Source organism: Mobula hypostoma, chromosome 16 (assembly GCF_963921235.1).
Source record: "Mobula hypostoma chromosome 16, sMobHyp1.1, whole genome shotgun sequence".
Lineage (NCBI taxonomy): Eukaryota > Metazoa > Chordata > Chondrichthyes > Myliobatiformes > Myliobatidae > Mobula > Mobula hypostoma.
This window is the reverse complement of record NC_086112.1, coordinates 1,834,348-1,856,493: the sequence shown is the minus strand read 5'-3', so window position 1 is coordinate 1,856,493 and position 22,146 is coordinate 1,834,348. Positions and strand designations below refer to the sequence as shown.

Genomic DNA, 22,146 nt, shown 5'->3' with positions numbered 1-22,146 from the left:
AAGTCTCCCAAGACTCTTTGCATTTCTTATTTTTGCAATTGTTCTCCACTTAGAAAATAGTCAATGCTTTTGTTCCTTCCACCAAAGTGCACATCCATACACTTCCCAAACGATATCACATCTGCCACCATTTTGCTCATTTTCCCAATCTGCCTAAGTCCTTTTGCATACTCTCTGCTTCCTCAAAACTACCTGTTGACATGTCAGTTTATTTTGAGAAATAGTACAATCTGATTAAGTAATAATAATATTGTATTTCCTGTTGTAGCTACTACATTTTCTTGTCTCATAATATTTGCAGTCACCTCTTGTTTTTGATCTTCAAAAAATGTCTGGAGAAAACCTGCTGCCCCTTCAGATTCCAGAGAAGTAAGTTTTAGATACAATACTTTACTTAGTGGTTTTGAAAAGTTGTATGAATTAAAGATGAGCTTTATTTGTCACATGTACATCGAAACATGCAGTGAAATGTATTGCTTACATCAACAATCAACACAGTCTGAGGATGTGCTGGTGGCTACAGGGATCAGGGGGTATGGAGGGAAGGCTGGTACAGGGTTCTGAGTTGGATGATCAGCCATGATCATACTGAATGGCGGTGCAGGCTCGAAGGGCCGAATGGCCTACTCCTGCACCTATTTTCTATGTTTCTATGTGGTGGTGGCAGCCCACCAGTGTTGCCATGTTTCTGCTGCCCACAACTCACTGACCCTAATCTGCTGGTCTTTTGGAATGTGGAGGATACCAGAGCCCCTGTTGGAAACCCACATGGCTGCAGGGAGAACATACAAACTCCTTACAGACAGTGGCAGGTGTGATGAGCTCTTTGGGCCTGTGTGGAGAGCTGGAGAACTTCGGGATCCAAGGATTTTAGAGCTCCTTGTTTTTCTCTCGAGTGATTCGGTCTTTGTGATGCAGTCTTCTGGGGTTTTCTGTTTAAGCGTGTTAAATTTATTTTGATAGGCTCAGGGATTCCATGGTACTCACTTTATTTAAGCGGACACCTGTTAGTGCTGATTGCGGGGTCTTACTTTTGAGAATGTTACTTCTCATGATGTTGCTCAGCCAAGCCACCAAAGTTCTGCTGGGATTCTTATGAACAAGCCCTGATGTAGAATAAACTCTGCCCTGTAGTCTGGCTTTGCTCTGCACTAGAGTTCTGATATTGGCAGTGCACATCATGACGGGCAGGAATTGAACCCGAATCTCACAGACTGTGTGTAAAGCATTACAGTAACCGTATAGTTACCATGCCACCCAGGGAGATACGTGACTGGCCAGCTTTTCATATGGTTGAATATGGTGGCAGATTGTACTATTTCAGGTTCTCAGGCGCTTAGAAAAGATGACAGAAAAATACACTCCAGATCTTAATGAACATAATACCATTGATGAAGTGTTTGCGATCGGTAGGGCTGCAACATTGTTCTCAGAAATTTCTACAGTCGGTATCTTACAGCCAGGGTGTTTGGCCTCTGGTTGTATAACCAGTTGTCTTTGCCACATGTATATCAAGCTCTTGGAAGCATTTTCTTTGCCCTAATCCAAACTAATATCTAACGAGAGGAACATATAAAATGCTGGAGGAGCTCGGCAGATCAAGGAGCAATTATAGACGGAAATAAACAGTCGACGTTTCAGGCCGAGACCCTTCTTCAGGACTGGAAAGGAAGGGGGGAAGATGTCAGAATGAAAAGGTGGGGTTGGGGAAGGAGTATAACCAGAAAGTGATCAGTGAAGCTAGGTGGGTTGAAAAGATAAAGTGCTGGAGAAAAAGGAATCTGATTGGAGAGGAGAGTGGACGGTAGGAGAAAGGGAAGGAGGAGGCGACTTAGGAGGAGGTGACAGGCAGGTGAGAAGAGGTTAGAAGCCAGAGTGGGGAAAAGAGGGAGAGGGAGAGGGAGAGGAAGAGGGAGAGGGTGGGGATTTTTTTTTACTGGAAGGGGAAATCGATATTCACACCATCAGGTTGGAGTCCACCCAGACAGAATACAAGATGTTACTCCTCCACCCTGAGGGTGGCTTCATTGTGACTGACATGTTGGAATGGGAATGGGAATTGGAATTAAACTGTTTGACCACCAGGAAGTTCTGCTTTTGGCAGATGGAGTGGACGTGCTTGAAGAAGCTGTCCCCTAATTTACAATGGGTCTCAGCAATGTAGTGGAGGCTTCATTGACACCAGTAGATACAATAGATGTCCCCAGCACGTTGGCAGATGAAGTGTTACCTCACCTGAACGGGCTGTTTGGGCCCTGAATGAAGGTAAGGGAAGAGATGAATGGGCAGGGGTAAGTGCCAGGAGGGAGATTAGTGGAGAGAAACAAATGGACGAGGGAATCACTTAGGGAACAATCCCAGCAGAAAGTGGAGAGTGGAGGAGGGAGGGGGAATGTTCAGATGAGTTTGGTGGTAGGATCTCAATAAAGGTGGCGGAAGTTGTGGAGAGTGATGTGTTGGATGTGGAGGCTCATGGGGTGGTAGACAAGAATGAAAGGAACTCTATCCCTGTTAAGGTGGCAGGACGATGGCATGAGCACAGATGTTCAGGAAATGGAGGAGATGTAAGTGAGGGCAGCATCCATGGTGGAGGAGGAGAAACCCTGTTGTATAAAGGACAACATCTCTGATGTCCTGAGAAGGAAAGCCATACCTTGGGAACACATGTGACAGAAAAAAAGGAACGGAGTAAAGGGATTTGCATTTTTATAGGAGATAGAGTGTGAAGAGGTATTATCAAGATAGCCATGGGAATCGGTAGGTTTATATAAGATGTCAGTAGAGAGTTTGTCTCCAGAGATGGAGATAGAGAGATTGAGAAGGGGAGACAGGTGTCAGAAATGGGCCAAGTGAATTTGAGGGCAGGGTGGAAGTTGGAGGCAAAGTTGATGAAATTGATGAGCTCAGTGTGGGTGCACGTAGCAGCACCAATGCAGTTGTCAGTGTAGCAGAGGAAGAGTTGGGGAGCATTACCGGAGAAGTCTTGGAACATGGACTGTTCTCCGTAGCCAATGTAGCCTGACATGTTAATGTGAAGCTTCCTCTTGTAAGAGAATTACAAATTCAGGATCTCTGTTTATAGATAAGGGCAAGAATGATATGGGTATTTTTTCTGTCAGAGGATCACGCGCCTATCCATCTTAAAAGAATAGTGGAGGTAGGGTCTTTGTAGACAGGAAGCTGGAGGTGAGTTACAGTCTGATCAATGAAGAATTTACTTACTGCCAGAACAAGCTCGAAGAGTCAAGTCTTGCTGTCTATTTATATTTTCTTATGCAAGTCAGAATCAGACTCAGAATCAGGTTTAATATCACTGACATATAGCTGGGGAGAAGCTGACAGCGATGCAGGTGGATGCTTTCCTGGTGTCATGGATTCTTGATTACCTGACTGGCAGACCACAGTACGTGTGCTTGCAACACTCTGTGTCCAACAGAGTGATCAGCAGCACTGGGGCTCCACAGGGGACTGTCTTGTCTCCCTTTCTCTTCACCATTTACACCTCGGACTTCAACTACTGCACAGAGTCTTGTCATCTTCAGAAGTTTTCTGATGTCTCTGCCATAGTTGAATGCATCAGCATGGAGATAAGGCTGAGTACAGGGCTACGGTAGGAAACTTTGTCACATGGTGTGAGCAGAATTATCTGCAGCTTAATGTGAAAAAGACTAAGGAGCTGGTGGTAGACCTGAGGAGAGCTAAGGCACCGGTGACCCCTGTTTCCATCCAGGGGGTCAGTGTGGACAAGGTGGAGGATTACAAATACCTGGGGATACGAATTGACAATAAACTGGACTGGTCAAAGAACACTGAGGCTGTCTACAAGAAGGGTCAGAGCCGTCTCTATTTCCTGAGGAGACTGAGGTCCTTTAACATCTGCCGGACGATGCTGAGGAAGTTCTATGAGTCTGTGGTGGCCAGTGCTATCATGTTTGCTGTTGTGTGCTGGGGGAGGAGGCTGAGGGTAGCAGATACCAACAGAATCAACAAACTCATTCGTAAGGCCAGTGATGTTGTGGGGATGGAACTGGACTCTCTGACGGTGGTGTCTGAAAAGAGGATGCTGTCCAAGTTGCATGCCATCTTGGACAATGTCTCCCATCCACTACATAATGGACTGGTTGGGCACAGGAGTACATTCAGCCAGAGACTCATTCCACTGAGATGCAACACTGAGCATCATAGGAAGTCATTCCTGCCTGTGGCCATCAAACTTTACAACTCCTCCCTTGGAGGGTCAGAGACCCTGAGCCAATAGGCTGGTCCTGGACTTAGTTCCTAGCATAATTTACATATTACTATTTAATTATTAATGTTTTATTACTATTTAATTATTTATGGTGCAACTGTAACGAAAACCAATTTCCCTCGGGATCAATAAAGTATCACTATGACTATATGTTATGAAATTTGTTGTTTTGTGACAGCAGTACATTATAATGCATAAAACATTATGTTACAATAAGTAAGTTATTTATAAATAAATAAGTAGTGTAAACTATGCATAAAGTGAGGTAGTGTTCATGGGTTGATTGTTCATTCAGAAATAGGATGGCAGAAGGGAAGAAGCTGTTCCTAAATCACTGAGTGTGTGTCTTCAGGCTCCTGTACCTCCCCCTTCATGGTAGCAATGAGAAGAGGGCATGTCCTGGGTGATGGGGGTCCTTACTGATGGTTGCTGCCTCTCTGAGGCATCACCTCTGGAAGCTGTGCTGGATGCTGGGGAGGCTGGTGCCCATGATGGAGCTGGATGAGTTTACAACTTTCTGCAGCTTTTCCAATACTGTACAGTGGCCCCTCCCTACCAGATGGTGATGCAATTTGTCAGGATGCCTTCCACGATGAATCAGTAGAAATGTGTGAGTGTCTTTGGTGACGTATCAAATCTCCTCATATTATACATATAGTTGCAAAATAAAATGAATTTTGCTGTTCTTTATGTAGAGAGCACTCCTTTCTGCAAATGCCATTGGTTCCTAGAAGCCACTTGCAAAGCATGGATGATCGCATGTCCAACCAGGAAAGAACCACAGCAACACTCTTGGAGCAAGCTTTTCGGATAAAAGAGGACATCATTACTTATCTGAGGGGAAACCATGGCAACGACACACCGGAGAGAATATCCCACCAGCTGCTGGGAAGCCACATACAAATTATAACCAGTATCCTCAAACAACTCAGCACAGATATTGAGGTATTTAATTTATTTTGCATAAATCAACAGTGAATATTGTGGATTCTGTGTGAGTGAGGGGATCTTTTTTTGCATTTATTTTTATTTAGAGATACAGCACAGTAACAGGCTCTTGCAGCACATGTGACCAATTACACTACCATCCAGTCCGTCTTTGAAATTAGGAAGAAACCGGAGCACCCGGAGAAAGCAGATCCGTCCCTGGGGAGAACATTCAAGCTCCTTATTGACAGCTGTGGTAATTGAGTCTAGGTCACTGGCATTGTAATGGCGTTCCACCAACTGCTGTGCTACTGTGTTGCCCCTTATATGACTGGCTGTTGTACATGCCCACGGTGTAGCTGCAAACTCCACAGAAACCCAAGAAATGTACTTAGAGATACAGCGTGGAATAGACCCTCCAGCAACTCTGAAACCCCCGGTTTAACCCCAGCATAATCATAGAAACATAGAAAACCTACAGCACAATACTGGCCCTACAGCCCACAAAGCTGTGCCAAACATATACTTACTTAGAAATTACCCAGGGTTACCCATGGCCCTCTATTTTTTCTAAGCTCCATGTACCTATCCAGGAGTCTCTTAAAAGACCCTATCATATACACCTCCACCACTGTTGCTGGCAGCCCATTCCACACACTCACCACTCTCTGCGTAAAAAACTTACCCCGACATCTCCTCTGTACCTACTTCCAAGCACCTTAAAACTGTGCCTTCTCATGCTAGCCATTTCAGCCCTGGGACAAAGTCTTTAACTATCCACACAATCAATGTGTGTCATCATCTTATACACCTCTATCAGGTCATCTCTCATCCTCCACCGTTCCAAGGAGAAAAGGCCGAGTTCATTCAGCCTATTCTCAAAAGGCATGCTCCCCAATCCAGACAACATCCTTGTAAATCTCCTCTGCACCCTTTCTATAGTTTCCACATCCTTCCTGCAGTGAGGTGACCAGAACTGAACATAGTACTCCAAGTGGGGTCTGACCAGGGTCTGAAATAGCTGTAACATTACCTCTCAGCTCTTAAACTCAATCCCACAGTTGATGAAAGCTAATGCACCGTATGCCTTCTTAACCTCAGAGTCAACCTGTGCAGCAGCTTTGAGTGTCCTATGGACTTGGACTCCAAGATCCCTCTGATCCTCTACACTGCCAAGAGTCTTGCCATTATATTCTGCCATCATATTTGACCTACCAAAATGAACCACCTCACACTTATCTGGGTTGAACTCCATCTGCCACTTCTCAGCCCAGTTTTGCATCCTATTGAAGTCCCGCTGTAACCTCTGACAGCCCTCCACACTATCCACAATACCCTCAACCTTTGTGTCATCAGCAAATTTACTAACCCATTCCTTCACTTCCTCATCCAGGTCATTTATAAAAATCACAACGAGAAGGGGTCCCAGAACAGATCCCTAAGTCACACCACTGGTCACTGACCTCCATGCAGAATATGACCTGTCTACAACCACTCTTTGTCTTCTGTGGGCAAGCTACTTCTGGATCCCCAAAGCAAGGTCCCCTTGGATCTCATGCCTCCTTACCTTCTCAATAAGCCTTGCATGGGGTAACTTATCAAATGCCTTGCTGAAATCTATATACACTACATCTACTGCTCTACCTTCATCAATGTGTTTAGGTACATCCTCAAAAAATTCAATCAGGCTCGTAAGGCATGACCTGCCTTTGACAAAGTCATGCTGACTATTCCTAATCATATTATACCTCTCCAAATGTTCATAAATCCTGCCTCTCAGGGTCTTTTCCATCAACCTACCAGCGACTGAAATAAGACTCACTGATCTATAATTTCCTGGGCTAGCTCTACTCCCTTTCTTGAATAAGGGAACAATATCTGCAACCCTCCAATCCTCCGGAACCTCTCCTGTCCCCATTGATGATGCAAAGGTCATTGCCAGAGGCTCAGCAATCTCCTCCCTCGCTTCCCACAGTAGCCTGGGGTACATCTCATCCGGTCCCAGCGACTTATCCAACTTGATGCTTTCCTAAAGGTCCAGTACATTTTCTTTCTTAATGTCTATATGCTCAAGCTTTTTAATCTGCTGTATATCATCCCTACAATCACCAAGATCCCTTTCCATAGTGAATACTGAAGCAAAGTATTCATTAAGTACCTCTGCTATCTCCTTCAGTTCCATATACACTTTTCCACTGTCACACTTGATTGGTTCTATTCTCTTACGTCTTATCCTCTTGCTCTTCACATACTTGTAGAATACCTTGGGGTTTTCCTTAATCCTGTCCGCCAAGACCTTCTTATGGCCCCTTCTGGCTCTCCCAGTTTCATTCTTAAGCTCCTTCCTGTTAGCCTTATAATCTTCTAGATCTCTATCATTACCTAGTTTTTTGAACCTTTCATAAGCTTTTCTTTTCTTCTTGACTAGATTTTCAACAGCCTTTGTACACCACGGTTCCTGTACCCTACCATCCTTTCCCTGTCTCATTGGAATGTACCTATGCAGAACACCACGCAAATAGCCCCTGAACATTTGCCACATTTCTACCGTATATTTCCCTGAGAACACCTGTTCCTAATTTATGCCTCCCATCACAAGACAATTTGCAATGACCAATTAACCAGCTAACCAGTACGTCTTTGGACTGTGGGAGGAAACCGGAGCACCCAGAGATACCCACACTTTCCATGGGAAGGACATACAAACTGAGACTGAGCTCCGAACTCTGACGCCCCAAGCTATTTTACATTTACATAAATCCATTTATATTTGCATAAGCCTCTGCTTAGATGAGTGTTTCAGCAGCAGACCCATCCCATTGAAAGGTTTGCCCTCTATCCTATTCAGAGGTGTTTAATTTTACTGTGCAATCTCATTAGGGAAATAACAGCAAGCATTGTGTTGGGAGATGAAGTGATGCATGAGGAAAACTCTAATTGCTTTGGCTGCAGATGCAAAATAATGTCATGATCGTTCTATCTCTTTGTTGTAAGTGTCTTTCATGATATCAGCATGGAAAAATTCCAGCATTTTCCAAAGGAGTGAATGCCACAGCACAGAAATGTCCCGAAGTATTTTAACTAGTTATTTTCCAAGGTCATTCACAGAGATCCAACATCATTCCATTGGGCTTTATTTGTCACATGTACATTGCAGCTTTGAAACATTCAGTGAAATGTGTTGTTTGCATTGATGACCAACGTAGTCTGAAGATTGTACTGGGGGCAGCCTGCAAGGGTCACTACACTTCTGCCGCCAACATAGCATACCAACAACTCACTAACCCTCACCTATACATCGTTGAATGTGGGAGGAAACCGGATCACCCTGAGGAAACCCACAAACTCCTCAAAGATGGCTGCAAGAATTGAACCGATTGCTGACATCTATATTTCACATTGTCTGTCAGTAATTGAGATAATGGAATTGTTGACTGTGCAGCAAAGTTTGTGGATGATATGAAGATAGGTGGGGTAGGTAGTGCTGAGGAAGCAATGCAATTGCAGCAGGACTTTGACAGATTTGAAGAATGGGTAAAATAGTGGCAAATGGAATACAATGTCAGGAAAAGTACAATAATGCATTTTGGTAAAAGGAATAATAGTGCAGACTATTATCTAAAAGGGGAGAAAACTCAAACATCAGGGGTGCAAGGAGACTTAAGATTCTTCATGCAAAACTCCTGCGGTAGAGGCCAAGTCCGTGGGTATATTCAAATAGATTCCGATCGGTTGGCGCATCAAGGGATATGGTGAGAGGGCAGGTGTATGGGGTTGACTAGGATCCTAGAACAACCATGATGAAATGGTGGAGCAGACTCGATGGGCTGCATAGCCTAATTCTGCTCTTATGTCATATGGTTTTATGGTCGTTTTGTAATAACGTTACACTAACTGCCACAATATCCATGTGGATATGTGCTGTGGTTGTACTGGGGGCAGGTAACTGCAGTTTTGATAGAGCTGCTTGAAATTAGTTACTCATTCTGGCCATAAAAAGTTTGAATCATAAAGTCACGGGTTACGGACATGTGCCCACCCATGCATTATGTCTACAGAGTCCACAATCACCCATTTCATATCCACAATCACCCAATTCATATCCACAATCACCCAGTTCATGGTTCCACTCACAATGCCAGTCCCTCCCCTGTCAGCTCCAGCTCCCTTCACTGATTCTTCTGCCAGTGGGGCAATTTGCGGTACCAATTAACTTACCACCCAGAATCCCCTTGCGATGGTTGCTAGGTTACCGCAATACCTGGGGGAAACCTATGCAGTCCATTGAAATGCCATAGCCTCCACACTGATTGTCCGAATCCTGTATCTTTGTTTCCAGACAGACAAGGAACAGTGGAACACCATTGTGCTGCTCTTTTCCTAACATTGGACTTAAACAATAAAGACATTCCTTCCTTAAATTACTAACATTGGACTTAAACTAAAATATAACTTCCTTAATTTACTAACATTTTAGTCCCCCAAAAAACAATAAGGTTGGAGATCTCACTTTAATATTTATACATTCAGTGGTCATTTTATTAGGTATGCCTGTACATCTGCTTGTTAATCCAAATATTTAATTAGCCAATCATTTGGCAGCAACTCAAAGCATAAAAGCATGAAGGCATGGTCAAGAGGTTCAGTTGTTGTTCAGACCAAATGTTAGAATGGGGAAGAAATGTGATCTAAGTGACTTTAACTGTGGAATATTTGTTGGTGCTGGACGGGGTGGTTTGAGTATCTCAGAAACTGCTGATCTCCTGGGATTTTCAAGCAGAAATGTCTCTGGAGTTTACAGAGAATGATGTGAAAAACAAAGAAAACATCCAGAGTGGCAGTTCTGGTGGAGAAAACACCTTGCTAATGAGAGAGGTCAGAGGAAAATGGCCGGAGTAGTTCAGGCTGAAAGGAAGGCGACAGTATCTCAAATAACCACACGTTACAACGGTGGTGGGAAGAACATCCCTAAATGCACAACATGTGGAACCCAATGTAGTGGATGGGCTAGAGCAGCAGAAGGCCAGGAACATACACTCAGTGGCCACTTTATTAAGTATAGGAGGTAACAGAGCATGTACTATGGTGGTGGATAGTGGTGAATATTGGTAGTTTGGGTTGAGGCATTTGATGGTGTGGTGTTTGTTGAGCTCAGCCATTAGCTTCGCGATGTTGCATCACCAGCTGAGGTCACATCTGAGTGTGCAGTTGCACCACAACATCAAATATACTGTACATAGTTATCACAGAAAATAAAATGTGGTATTTCCCCTAGATTCTGGAAGAGCAGATTAGAACAAGAGACGGTGTGACTGTCGGCACTGGCTATGCAGTTCTGAGCATGGATCAGAAGCATTTGGCGGGTATTGGGGACCTACGTGGAAGAGTTGCCAGGTATGTGGAATGGAGACCAAATCAGGCAGAGAATGGAATGAATGTCCTTTGAGTTTATTCATACCTCTTTATAATTACCTTTGCTTTGAGGATCTTACGGTTGTATGAAAGCAGTTCTGTGCGGTTGCTCAGAATGCTGACAGTTAGACTTGTTTCCCAGAGTGGAAGTGGCTAATACAAGGGAGATGTTGACCTGGGGTGTATAATTGTAGTTTCACTTTCCTGTGCTGACATGTATTTTTATGTAATCACCCATATTCACTCAACTTCATTTGCCCCATCACTGAAATGTTCCCACAACCTATGGCCTCATTTTCAAGGACTCTTCATCCCATGTTCTCAATATTTGTTGTTTATTTATTATCATTGTTTCTTTCTGTTTGTATTTGCAGTTTGTTCTCTTTTGCACACTGTGTAGATGCCCATACTGGTGCGGCCTTTCACTGATTTTATTATGGAATTATTGAGTGTAACTGCAAGAAATCGAATCTCAGGGTTATAACTGGTAGACATATATGTACTTTGATAATAAATTTACTTTAAACTTTGAACTATATTCATGGCTCTGTTCAGTGAATTTTCCAGTAATTGTGGTAAAGTTGTTCCTCTATATTTCTAGAAGCTTCTTAGTTTTCTACAGCACGTGTCACGCCACTTGAATCTGGCTATTTTATAGGTTAATTGTTACCACAGGAATTTATGTTAGTTCTAGTCTAAGTATGAGACGACCACAACTACTTTTTCTTTGTCTTTCTTTCGTTCTCTCAGTTTCTCGCTCTTTTTTTGTTCTTTGTTCTTGTAACACCAAATGGAATTGCTTAGCAACAGGTTTGATGCCTCATTCTTGACGTCCAGAGAACATTTGGATCAGAAAAGAACCAGGATCTAACAAGACCTAATTTTAAGGTGATTGAAGGCAAGAATAGGGGGAAATGTCAAAGCTACAAATGGAAGGATATGACGCTGAGGCTTTATAAGGCTTTGGTCGGACTGGACTTGGAGTTTTGTCAGCAGTCTTGGGCCCCTTATCTATGAAAAGATGTGCTGGCATTGGAGACGGTCCAGAGGACTTTCTAGAAAATGATTCTGGGAATGAAAGGGTTATCATATGAGAAGTGTTTGATGGTTCTGGGCCTTTACTAACTGGAGTTTAGAAAAATGGCGGGTGAGGGGCTCATTGAATATCGAATATTGAAAAGCCTAGATGTGGAGAGGACATATCCGATAGTGGGATAGTATCGGACCAGAGGGGACAACCTCATAAAAGAAGGCCGTCCATTTAGAACAGAGATGAGGAATTATTTCTTTAGCCAGCAGGCAGTGAATCTGTGGAATTCAAGTTATTGGGTATACTTAGAGCAGAGTTTGATAGGTTCTTGATTAGTCAGGACATTGAAGGTTGTGGGGAGAAGGCAGGATAATGGGGCTCAGAGGGATAATAAATCAGCCGTGATGAACAGACTTGATGTACCAAATGGCCTAATTCTGCTCCTACATCTTATGGTATTTTTAAACACAGAGAGTGGTGGTAGAGGCAGATACATTAGGGACATTTAAGAGACTCATAGATAGGCACATAGGGAAATAGAGAGCTGTGTGGGAGGAAAAGATTAGACTGATTTTGGAGTAGGTTAAGAAGCCAGCACAACATTTTGGGCCAAATGGCCTGTACTGTGCTGCAATATTTCCTGGCCTGCATGTATCAGAGTAGAGAAATTCTACAATATTAATAACATATACCGAAATTATGATTTTCAGAAAACCTAGAATTCTATGAGGTTATGATTTTGAGGATCTGAAATTTCAGTTTTAACTTGGGACACCCATTTGCTATTTAATTTTTCTTTTTGTGCAACTAAGAACTGACTGAATGTTTCCTGAACTTTCATGGTTTTTTTGAGAACTTGTAAGATTTGGATCTATACTTCTCGAGATAACAGCTGCTATCACTTCAAGACTTCTCTTATCCGTTAGGCAATAAAACATTATGCAAGCAATAATTTAATATTTTGTTTTTAGCTTCCTGTACTGAATGGTTGACTGGTTCAAGCTATCTTTGATTAAATGAATTTTTGTCCAAGAGCACTTCTCTCTTCCAACTTGTTCATTGGCTTTGCCTTCCTGATCTTTATCTCATGATTGTTCTTGCATTACAAATAAAACTATATAACAAAAGAAAATATAATTTTAAAGATAACCTCCTGAAGATTAGGAGTATATTATCCTTTTACAGGAAGTAAACCATCTCTCAAGTGCAGAGCAAGAAGGAAAATTGGATGTGTAGGAAATCTGATGTCCTGTCTATTAAAGCAATGCTGCGATTTTAAAGTACTGTTTTCCATTATAAGATGTGATGCCAGTATCTGCAAGCTTGCTGCTGATGTTAATGTAAATAGCACTGAGATACAGAAAGCAAAGACAGAAACTCGAGATGCCAAGTCTTCTCTCGAATTGCAAATGAAAGAATTGGAAGCAAAGGTTGGTAGAAAATAATTTGTGTTAAATTATTTGAATCGAGCTATTTTATCAACTACATCCAATGCAAACAAGGAAAATAAGATTGCTTACTGTTCTATATATTATTTTTTAGTTTCCAACGCAGAAGGTAGCCATTTGGCGTGTCGAATCGAGAATATTTGTCTGTACCACTGTCATGCTTACATATGTGTAGCCTGTCCATTTTCACATACTAAGACACTCAAAATGCCAGAGGAACTGAACTGGTCAGGCAGCATCCATGGAGGGGAATAAGTAGTTGATGTTTCAGGCTGAGGTCCTTCATCAGGACTGGAAAGGAAGGGGGAAGAAGCCAGAATAAGAAAGTGGGGGTGGGGGGGGAGGGATACAAGGTGGCAGGTGATAGGAGAAGCCAGGCAAAGGGGAGGGTGTGTGGATGGGGAAGGGGCATGAAGTGAGAAGCTGGGAGGTGAAATGTGAAAAGGTAACGGGATGAAGAAGAAGGAATATGATATGGTTGAAGAGCTGGAGACCAGCAGAAAGGATCTCACTGAATTCCCTTTGAAGAGAAGATTTAAACTTCTTCAGGGTAGGCATACCTCAGAAAGACTTCGCAGTCAGAAACACAGGAGATTCTACAGGTGCTGGAAATCCAGAGCAACACACACAAAATGCTGGAGGAACTCAACAGGTCAGGCAGCATCTGTGGAGGGGAATAAATAGTTGGCATTTTGGGCTGAGACACTTCCACAGGACTGGAACAGAAGGGGGAAGAAGCAAGAATAAGAAGGAGGAGGGAGAGTGGCAATTTACGTTTGTGAATAGACGTACCAGCGTCGTTGAGATGTGGGATAAAAGCAGAGAAGCAGGGCTCACAGCTTGCTGTGCCTTTGCTCAGTTTCACATTGACGGTAATACAAAGGTCATGGACACGATTTCCCACTGCATCATTACAACTGGATTGTTTCTGTGGACATGTAGATTGTGCCAAGTAAGGAAACTCTGACAGACAAAAGTTTAAGAAAAATGTAATTCTGATCAGCAAAATGATTTTCCTAGAAGCTGGAAATTGCCAATTGTCATTGATTTTTGCATAGGTGATGCAACTACTGATGAAAATTGACAACTCAAAGCACGAGCAAAATACAAAAGTCAGGACAGCAAGAGCAGACCAACAACATCAACTTCAGCTCCTAGATCTCAAGTAAACTATTATTCTCATGTGGAGAAATAGTTGTAATTTTTTAGTGCTGTGGAATTTTGTTTTAATGTGGTCAAGGTGTATAATATGAAATAAGACAGTGTCAAGCTGTTCCATTAACATTGACCTTGACAATACAGCGATGGAGCAGAAAGGTTAAGGTCGAGGACAGCTCCATCCCAGTTACCAGACTCACGAACAGACCAGTCTGCTATGATAAGGTGGACTGTAGCTCGTCATAGTCTTCCACTTTATCGTTTACCAGCACTGCACTCTTTCTCTGTGCCTTTTACACTGTATTCTGCTTTGTTATTGTTTTACCTTACTCAATCAGACAATGGACTGGATGCAAGACAAGCTTTTAACCGTACTTCAGTACATATGGTATTAATAAACCAATTCCAATTCCAAAAGCAACCTGACTAAATTGATTTTATATATAGAATTCTAGCACAATCAAAAATAAATTTACATAGCATTACGTTAGAGTCATAGATTCGTAGAAAACTACAGCACAGAACAGGCCCTTTGGCCCATCTAGCCATGCTGAATCATTTAAGCTGCCAACTCGCATCAACCTGCACCGGGACCGTAGTCCTCCATATCCCTACCATCCACCTACCTATCCAAACTTCTCTCAAACATTGAAATTGAGCCCGCATTCACCACTTGTGCTGGCAGCTCATTCCACACTCTCATGACCCTCTGAGTGAAGAAGTTTCTCCTCATGTTCCCCTTAAACTTCTTACCTTTCACCCTTAACCCATGACCTCTGGTTGTAGTCCCACCTAACCTCAGTGGAAAAAGCCTGCTTGCATTTACCCTATCTATACCCTTCATAATTTTGTATACCTCTATCAAATCTCCTCATAATCTTCTCCATTCTAGAAGATCAAGGGGAGTTACTTAGAAAAAAAAATCTCTTATCCAGATTTTGTGTTAATTATCTTGCATTGTTCCCAAATGTAATTGGGGCTTCTCACTGATTTGAATTCTCCCCTTACATGACATAATGCTCAAATGTATAGGGATTATTAGAATGGTGATATTAAACTGTTTCCCAAAAATCACTGCAAATAACAAATCTTCTTTAACAAATCAGCTTTACTTTCTATTCATTTGAGGCTGTGACTAACTTATTGAGAGTACTGTAACAGATATTTTTGGATGTTCCATGAATTGTATAAATCACTGAACAGTATTCTGCAGGATTAATTCTGTCCTGAGTGAACTACATGCACGAGTACAACACCAGCAAGAGTGGGCAGAGCAGAAATTGGAGAAAAACAAGGATGAACAGGGACAAAGTGCCAACCGCTTATTACACTTGATACAAGAGAAAACAGTAAGCTGTTTAATTGATTTTCACACTGAAAAAAGCTAGCCAGAGTAATGAATCGTACAGAATGCTAATGAAGAATGCAATTAGAATCAAATTTTATCACTGATATGTGTTGTGAACTCTGTTGTTTTGCTGAAGCAGTAAAATGCAATACATAATAATAAAAACTATAATTTACAGTAAGAAATCTACACTTAGTGGCCACTTTATTAGGTTCAGGAGTGGAAATCAGTGTGGTTTTCTGCTGCTGTAGTCCGCCCACTTCAAGATTCAACGTGCTGTGTGTTTAGAGATGCTCTAACATGTGGTTACTTGAGTTACTGCTGTCTTCCTGTCAGCTTGAACTAATCAGGCCATTCTCCTCTGACCTTTCCTATTAATGAGGCATTTTCACCCCCAGAATTGCTCTTACTAGATGTCTTTTGTTTTTCATACCATTCTCTAGAGAATGTCACATGTGAAAATCCCAGGAGATCAGTAGTTTTTGAGATATTCAAACCACCAACAATCATTCCACAGTCAAAGTCACTTAGATCACATTTCTTCCCCATTCTGATGTTTGGTCTGAACAACAACTGAACCTCTTGACCATGTCTGCAGATATTTATTCATTGAGCTGCTGCTGATGATTAGCTGATTGGATATTTGCGTTAATGAACAGGTGTACAGGTGTAGCAAGTGAAGTGGCCACTGATGTCTGTACAAAAAACAAGTAGTGCAAAAACAGAGGAAAATCCTGGGTTCATGTAATTATTCCAAGAGCTACAAAGTCTGTTCATTATTACTGAAGAAGAATTTGCACCAATAGTTTATAGTGATAAGTTCAAGCAATGTCTCAAAAGGATTTTTTTACTTAATGTACTGAAGCTTACAGATTAACTGAGGGTCATTTAAATGGAGCTGTAAGTGAGCAGAATTCACTGCAGGGCAGCGGAGGTTCAGCAGAGGTTTAGAGGGAGCTTATGAGGAGCGAAAAGGAGGGAGTGATGGAAAATTAACAAAGATAGGGAATTCCAGACATTACTGCCGAAATGGAAATCTGCTGATGGATTTTCATTGATAGGAATGGAAGCACATGCAGGCATTCTAACAGAGTTTGTAAGAGGATAACTGATGCAGGAAAATGGTGTGCTCAAGCCTATTAAACATTCATTGAGAACAAATAATGTGTTGTAGTTGTAATCACAGAGGCTGTCATTTATGGGGCTGCTTAAAAGGTCAGCACAACATCGTGGGCCCAAGAGACTGTACTGTGTTCTTCACAACAGTGCTATCTGTACCGAGTGGCGCAAACAGGCGGTTAACGGAAACGTGAGCATCTTATTTCGTAAGTTCATGCTTATCAGTCATTGAATAAAGATTAGAAGTTGTATCAGACATTAGTGAGGCCTAATTTGGAGTACTGTGTCCATATCTGGTCACCTACGTACAGGAAAGATGTCGATAAGATTGAAAGAGGATGTTGCAGGGACTTGAGGGCCTCAGTTATAGGGAAGGTTAGAATAGATTCGGATAAATCCATTTAGCCAACCCTGTGCTAATTCGTGGCTTTTTGAATTGAGATTTGGGAAGGCTTTGGGAGTAAACCCAAGGAAAATCTGGAGCTGGAGCCCCGAGGAAGTTTTATGTTGAGTTTAGTCCTACGCGGCCGGTGCCAAACTGTATCAGTCTCTGCCATTCCTTTTGGTTCATCAGCTGCATGGAGAGAGGGAGCTTGCTGCATCAGCAACAGCTTGTTCTCCATATCATACTACCCTGGCTTACGTTTCATACAGACAGCTCGGACACAACAGCCATAGTCGACTACGACCAGTGGAATCCTCTGAATTGAGAGCATGACGAGGATTACCTTGCTGGACTTCATGAATAATTTTGTGGTGACAGGGGCATAAAAGGCAGAGTTGAGAAAACGTAAACAGAAGAGATTCTACAGATGATGGAAATCCAGAGTAGCACACACAAAATGCTGGAGGAACTCAGCAGGTCAAGCAGAGGAATGAACAGTCGATATTTTGATGTTTTGTGCAAAGACCCTTCATCCCGGACATGTGGATTTGGGATGTGAGCAAACACGGTGACAGAGGGAGAAACACCACGGTGGGTTTTGATGGTAAAAGGAGAAAATGAAAGGGAAATCGAGAGATTTGAAAACAGACTTTACACAGAAACTCAATACAATGAGAAACTCACTTCCATTTTGAATTATATTTTATTAACATATATATAGTACAATATTTGGTTAACATCCCCTGGCAGAAGCATTCAGAGAAGATTCATTAAAAAATGCAGAGAAGGAGAAACAAGCCAGTTTTTAGACCATAAGACAAAGGAGCAGAAGTCGGCCATTCGGCCCATCTTATTTTATCATGAGCTGATCCATTCTCCCATTTAGTCCCACTCCCCCGCCTTCTCACCATAACCTTTGATGCCCTGGCCACTCAGATACCTGTCAATCTCTGCCTTAAATACACCCAATGACTTGGCCTCCACTGCTGCCCGTGGCAACAAATTCCATAGGTTCACCACCCTCTGGCAAAAAAAATTTCTTCGCATCTTTGTTCTGAATGGGTGCCCTTCAATCCTTAATTTATGCCCTCTCGTACTAGACTCCCCCATCATGAGAAACAATTTTGCCACATCCACTGTCCATGCCTTTCAACATTCGAAATGTTTCTATGAGGTCTCCCCTCATTCTTCTAAACTCCAAGGAATACAGTCCAAGAGCGGACAAACGTTTCTCATATGTTAACCCTCTCATTCCCGGAATCGTTCTAGTGAATCTTCTCTGAACCCTCTCCAATGTCAGCACATCCTTTCTTAAATAAAGAAACCAAAACTGCCCACAGTACTCCAAGTGAGATCTTACCAGCGCCTTATAGAGCCTCAACATCACATCCCTGCTCCTATACTCTATTCCTCTAGAAATGAATGCCAACATTGCATTCGCCTTCTTCACCACCGACTCAACCTGGAGGTTAACCAATTTTGTACAAGATTGAACTCAAACATCATTTGTGGAGAGATGGAGGAATAGACTGCTTTAATACGAGTTAACTTATTTTTTGTTTCTATAGGAATTTGTAGAGAAGAAAATACTCGAGAAACTTAATCACATCTCAGTGAGACTAGAAAAATTAGAAGACAGGCAAAGTTTGGATACTGAACTCAACAGGAAGAAATACTCTGACACAAAGATTAATGAAAAACTTGCCAAAGTGGAGAAGAATATCTGGCTGGAAATAGAAAGCATAAAGAGTGATTATCGGGAAGGTGAGTGGTAATTCCCATTGACACCAGATATCTGGAAGGTGAGTGGTAATTCCCACTGAAACTGGATATCGGGAAGGTGAGTGGTAATTCCCAGTGACATTGGATATCAGGAAGGTGACAGGTTATTCCCGTTGACATCGGATATCAGGAAGGGTAAGTGGTAATTCCCACTGAAACCAGATAGTGGGAAGGTGAGTGGTAATTCCCATTGACACCGGATATTGGGAAGGAGAGTGGTTATTCCCGTTGACACCGGATATTGGGAAGGTGAGTGGTAATTCCCAGTGACAACGGATATCGGGAAGGTGAGCAGTAATTCCCACTGAAACTGGATATCGGGAAGGTGAGTGGTAATTCCCAGTGACATTGGATATCAGGAAGGTGACAGGTTATTCCCGTTGACATCGGATATCAGGAAGGGTAAGTGGTAATTCCCACTGAAACCAGATATCGGGAAGGTGAGTGGTAATTCCCATTGACACCGGATATTGGGAAGGTGAGTGGTTATTCCTGTTGACATCGGATATCGGGAAGGTGAGTGGTTAGGTGAATCATTCCAATTGAAGCCAGTTCAGATGTCAGAACAATAGATTAGTGAAAGGAGTTTGAACTCTGGTGATTTCTGAAAATCTAAAGTTCTAAGGAGAATATCTATGAAGATGTTAAGATTTCAATGTAGAGTTAACATATAATTCAATAGTGCCACTGACAATTGAACTATAAGATGCCATGATGCTCTTGATATGATATTATCAACTCACACCACTTGTAACTTTTCAAATGTAAAAGAAAATGTAAGCAATCTGGGGATACCCAACAGGACATTTAGTACGAAGCCAGAACCTGCTCCAGTGTTTAGTCTGAACTTATACAGCGTAATTGTCATTCAAGTGTTATAAAAACAAACTTTTACTAAAACATATTAAAGTTACATTCAAAGTTCAAAGTAAATTTATTATCAAAGTACTTAAATACCATCATATACTACCTTGAGATTCATTTTTTTGCGACATTCATAGTAAATATAAAGAAATGCAATAGAATCAGTGAAAAACTACACACAGCTGGTCAAACAACGCACACGAAATGCTGGATCTCGGGTTTCGGCCCAAAACATCGACCGTATACTCTTTTCTATAGATGCTGCCTGGCCTGCTGGGTTTCTCCAACATTTTGTGTGTGTTGCTCTGGAATTCCAGCATCCGCAGATTTTCTCATGTTTGTGGACAAGCAACCAATGTGCAAGTCAATTAATTGTGCAAATACAAAAAGAAAGCAAAATAATAATAGCTAAGTAGTAAATAATATTGAGAACATGAGATGTAAAGTCCTTGAAAGTGAGTCCATAGGTTGTGGGAACAGCTTAGTGATGGGGTGAATTAAGTTATTCTCTTTGGTTCAAGAGCCTGATGGTTGAGGGGTAATAACTGTTCCTGAACCTGCTGGTGTGGGTTCTGAGGCTGCAGTACCTTCTTCCTGATAGCAGCAGTGAGAAGAGAGCATGACCTGGATGATGGGGGTCCCTGATTATGGATGCTGCTTTCCTGCTAAAGTGCTCCTTGTAGATTTGGTCAGTGGTGGGAGGGCTTTACCTGTAATGGACTAGGATGACCATTACTTTTTCTAGGTTTTTTCATTCAAACGTATTGGTGATTCCATACCATTGCAACCAGTCAACATACTCTCCACCATGCAACTATAGAAGTTTCTCAAAGTTTTAGATGACATGCAAAATCTTTGCAAACTTCTAAGAAAGTAGAGGTGCTGCCATACCTTCACAATGCCACTTAAGTACTAGGCTCAGGGTGATAACACCACGGAACTTAAAGTTCCTGATCTTCCCCACTTCTAATCTCCCAATGAGGACAAGCTGACGGACCTCCGGTCTCTTCCTCCTGTTGTCAATAATCAGCTCCTTGGTTTTCCTAACATTGAGTGAGAGAATTTGGCACTCAGCAGATTGCAGACCTCATGGCTCATCCATGGCTTCTGGTTGGGGAAGACGATTTTGTGGGGACACTCTCTTCCACAAGTGTCCTTATAAAATTGACATGTCAACTGTAAGTACCTTGTCAACCTTCAAATACAAAACACACATTTTATACAATTAACTAACTAAATTAACTAATTAATATATTTAAGCTGGGAGGAAATAATTTTAAAAAGTACAAACTATCAATGAAAACAAAGCAAGGGGAAACATTCAACTAACACAAACTAATTTAAAGTGATATTTGCCCGTGTGCTGAAGCTCCATTTCAGATAGCAGTGTTCCTATCCAACACCAGATCTCGTTGCAAATCCTTAATTTCCAAAGCAAATCCAGGTTTGACTTTCAGAGCATCCCAGCCCCAGATGACAAGATTTGACCATGCCTCAGTGACTGAAGTGAAAATGAACTTCTGCTCTGGTATTTCACAGCAGTGACAAAACAAATTTTTAAATCATATTTTGATTCTACAATGGTGACGTAATTTAATTGCAGCATGACCTTAGAAATTAATGTTCAGAAAAGTAAAAAGTTCATAATATAGTTTTCTTTCAAATCAATGTTAAGTGGGAACAAAATGTATTTCTTAGTTATTTTATTACCTTCTGTAAGTTGAATGCAGATATTGTCTATATTACTTGCAATTATGTCTATGAATAATTCAATTGCATTTTAGATTATATTAATTTCTGAAATGCAAATTTTCTTTAACAGGATTTCAATCCATTAAGGAATCAATCAATTCATTGAATAAAATCAGTGACAGGAAGATAAAACTGGACAAAGAAAAGGTTCAGAAAGACTTAAAACAAATCCGACGGCAGATAATTGATCTTAAACGCTATCCATAAAACTCTGTAGGATCTGATTGATATCTGTAACCGGCAAACAATTGAAGCTTTTTACTTACACACCAGATAGTCTGGGTTTTATATTTCTTCTTGTTCCATCAGTGAAATGTAGTTTGAAATTAATAATCCACATAAATTATGTAGCTCTAAAATGAATACTAAATCTCTTTTGGAATTACATGTTTCAGTTAGTTTTCTCTAATATTAAGCTACATCCCACATGACAACAAAAGAAAGATAATTTGCCTCAGAAAATTCTCAGTTTGTCATTGTCCAACTAATTCAAGATATTTCTAATGACACGTAACCCTGCTTTTGAAAGCTTATCTGTTGCTTTGGTGAACAGTAATGAACTGTATAATTAAAGACACTGCAACTCTGTCAATATATAATAACAAAAGAATTGTGAAACACTCTGTCTAATTTATCTTTTAATCTTAATGGTACCCAAAATGATGCAAGACA

At 41.5% G+C, this 22,146-nt stretch overlaps 1 protein-coding gene across 1 annotated transcript; it reads left to right on the top strand.

The window, feature by feature from the left end:
- The first annotated feature begins 328 nt into the window (after window positions 1-328).
- On the top strand, window positions 329-21,690 carry fam81b (family with sequence similarity 81 member B). The gene is made up of 8 exons (XM_063069130.1): window positions 329-369; window positions 4,945-5,194; window positions 10,452-10,570; window positions 12,919-13,048; window positions 14,125-14,231; window positions 15,438-15,573; window positions 18,645-18,840; window positions 21,545-21,690. Exons 1-8 carry the CDS (start codon window positions 329-331, stop codon window positions 21,679-21,681), a joined length of 1,116 nt encoding a protein of 371 aa, XP_062925200.1. The 3' UTR covers window positions 21,682-21,690.
- Window positions 21,691-22,146: the final 456 nt, after the last annotated feature.